The sequence below is a fragment of the Chinchilla lanigera genome, unplaced genomic scaffold (genome assembly GCF_000276665.1).
Source record: "Chinchilla lanigera isolate Chin_1 unplaced genomic scaffold, ChiLan1.0 scaffold00048, whole genome shotgun sequence".
NCBI lineage: Eukaryota > Metazoa > Chordata > Mammalia > Rodentia > Chinchillidae > Chinchilla > Chinchilla lanigera.
Window position 1 is genome coordinate 4808413 of NW_004955449.1, and position 2920 is coordinate 4811332.

At 34.6% G+C, this 2920-nt stretch overlaps 1 protein-coding gene across 1 annotated transcript in view; it reads right to left on the bottom strand.

Moving 5' to 3' along the window:
- Ssb (Sjogren syndrome antigen B (autoantigen La)) overlaps positions 1–2920 on the bottom strand; it is a gene marked incomplete in the record, with an annotated part of 8708 nt that overhangs the window by 1945 nt on the left and 3843 nt on the right. The window contains 7 exon segments of the mRNA XM_013518786.1: positions 1–125; positions 611–653; positions 968–1039; positions 1218–1318; positions 1429–1536; positions 1931–2105; positions 2292–2395. Of these exon segments, the coding sequence (XP_013374240.1) occupies positions 1–125; positions 611–653; positions 968–1039; positions 1218–1318; positions 1429–1536; positions 1931–2105; positions 2292–2395 (728 nt within the window).

The window sequence follows — 2920 nt, forward strand, 5'->3', positions numbered from 1 at the left end:
ACAAAGTCTATCCATTTTATTTCACCATGATTTGAGAAAAGGACGTGCAAATCTTCTCTACAGGTCTGATCGTCTAAGTCACCCGAAAACTTCAGCAAGCATCCAATCTTTTCTTCTAGAGATTTCTATGAAAATATGCAAGGCAATCAAAAAAATTTTTTAAAACAATCATGTAACCAGAAATGGCTGATATTCACCCTACCTATACAAGGAAAAAGCTAGCAAAAAATTGCTATTTTAATGTAATTTAATAGTGTATTCTCCTTTGCCATCTTTTATTCTATATCAGCTTCTAGTTTATCTTAATTTCTTTATAAGTGCTATGTAATTAGTCCTAAACTATATAAGCCTGGTTATTAAGATATCTGAATAAGTAATAACTTTAGACAGTATTATTTGTGTAACTTTAGTGCAATGATAACCTTAAGTCTGCTTACATTTTTTTTCGAAAACTCCTCAAACATGGCTGTGGGATGTTGCCCAGTGGTACAGCATGTGCAAGGCCCTGGATTCAATCCCCACCCCCAAACACACCCACAAGTTCTCAGACTTTTTGAAGATATTCTCACTTAAATTATAGGTATGTCAGATACCAGTATTACATACTTACCATTTCAGCATCTTCTGCTAACTTCTGTTTTTCTTCTTGCTCTCTACAAATGAATATGCTTTAATTATGTTTCTGATTATGAAAGAAAATTAAATCCTAATAAATAACTTTGGTCATAACCATTAAAACTAATTAATAAACCAGTCCTTAGTTTTTCTGCCATCCAACTCTAGATTGCAATGGAATGTGGCCTCAACATAGCAAGGCCACTTCAACACAAAAATTTCACTGCTAATAAGAAAGAACTGTTACTATTTATTTCAAAGCTCATCATTAGCTCTTCCAAGAACCATTAACTCCAACCTTATAAAAACTTTAAGGAATTCAAGTATGTCGTGATTAATTCAACATACTTACTGTTTAGCTCTTAATTTAGCTTCCACTTTATTTTGCTTTCTTTCTTCATTTTTCTTTGCAAAATAATCTTCCCTAAACAACACAAAATAGGAAGGCTAAGGTCATGACAAGACTAAATTATTTTGAATGATTTCAGCACAACATAGCAGGACTGTACACTGTCTATCAGAATACCCACCTACAGTCTCAAAATATGGTTAAGTATGTTACAGTTTAACTAAATGACTAGAACAAACAGCAAAAAACTTACTTAAAAAGTATTAGCAAGTCTGTGTCTTTATACTTTTGGCCCGGAGTTTCTACAAACTTCTTAGCAGATTCAATGCTATCAAACACAGCAAATATTGATCCCTGTTTAAAAAAAAGGGAAAAAGGGGAGGAAGAGTTTTTTTTTTTTTTTTCAAAGTTGTGTCCCACAAAACTTACAACTAGAGAAAGCCTCTATCATCATAAAATCATACCTTAAATGCTTTGTGCAATGTTCTTCTCATCTGGATATTTAGTACTTGCCCTTTATCTTCTAGCCATTCTTTGATGTCATCAAGGGTTGCATCTGTTGGGAAGCCTTTCTGTGAAAAGTGGGAAGATAGGCTTCAAAACATTTCCATTGGGGCAGAGACAAAATATTATTCACAGGTTAAAATTTGAAGAATGTACATCACACTATTTAATCTACTTTTGCATCTCAAACCTTCCGTAATTAAAAATATGCTAATACAAATGCTAGCGTTTAGCTATTGATAAATAACACCTGATACACTGAGCGCTTCATAAATGCTATGGGTTTTTTTCATTTAACTCTCACATTTCAATTATGCAATATTATCGTATTTATGAAAATAAGGCTTACAGAGGTTAAGAACACTGTCAAAGGACTCATAATCAGTACTGACACTGTGATCCCTGAGCCCCTCTATTTTCTTTCTAAAGAAATATAAGACATTAAATGCATTAAAGACTTACAATATAAACAGATCTGTTTTTTACATCATTTTTATACTCATCAGTCACTTCAGGGAGGGGTTTGTTTGGAGACCTTCTGATTTTAGTTTTATCTTCACTGATTTCCATGAGTTCTGCTTTAGATTTGCTCAGTGCTTCCACTATTACATTAAAGTCTGTTGTTAGGCGGTTGAGCCTGAAGAGAGATAGACAAAACATTTTAAAACTCAGTACTAGTACTCATAATTCACAAAAAACCTAATAGTTCATAAAGGTTATTAAAAGGTATTTGGGCTCTGGGTTTGGCTCAGTGGTAGAGTGCTTGCCTAGCATGCACAAGGCCCTTGAGTTGCTCTCCAGAATGCAAACAAAAAGTTTTTACCTGTTGAATTTTATCATTATTTCTAAGGGTACCCAGCCTTCATCCAATTTGATCTGTTCCTTTAAAAATTTGTCCCGTGGCAAATTGAAGTCTCCAAAGTAATACTGTAAGATAATTCAATATATTTCACATTTCAGATCATTATATAATACTGAGTCCCATCTTGGAACTTTTAAAAACCATTACACTGTAAGCTCTATTCCTTAAAAATATACATAACTTTTATTTCTATTCAGTGTAGAAAGAGTAGATTGTTAAATTAAAAACTAATTGCTTTAGCTGGGCATGGTGGCACATGCCTGTAATCCCAGCACTCGGGAGGCTGAGGCAAGAGGACTGTCATGAGTTCAAGACCAACCCGGGCTATAAAGTGAGCTCAAGGCCAGCCTAAGCTGTATAGTGACCCTGTCTCAAAAAAAAAAAAAGAAAGAAAAAGGAAAAGGCAAAGAAACTAATTGCTTTGATGGGGTGAGTTGAGGGGGTTGAGCCAGCATCTCCCTATGTAGTTTAGGCTAGCCTCAGACTCACAATGATCCTCCTGCCTCACCACCCCAAGTGCTGGGATTATAAGCATGTGCAACCATGTCCCACTGTAAGCACACTGATTTTTAAAACTTAAAAAAAAAAAA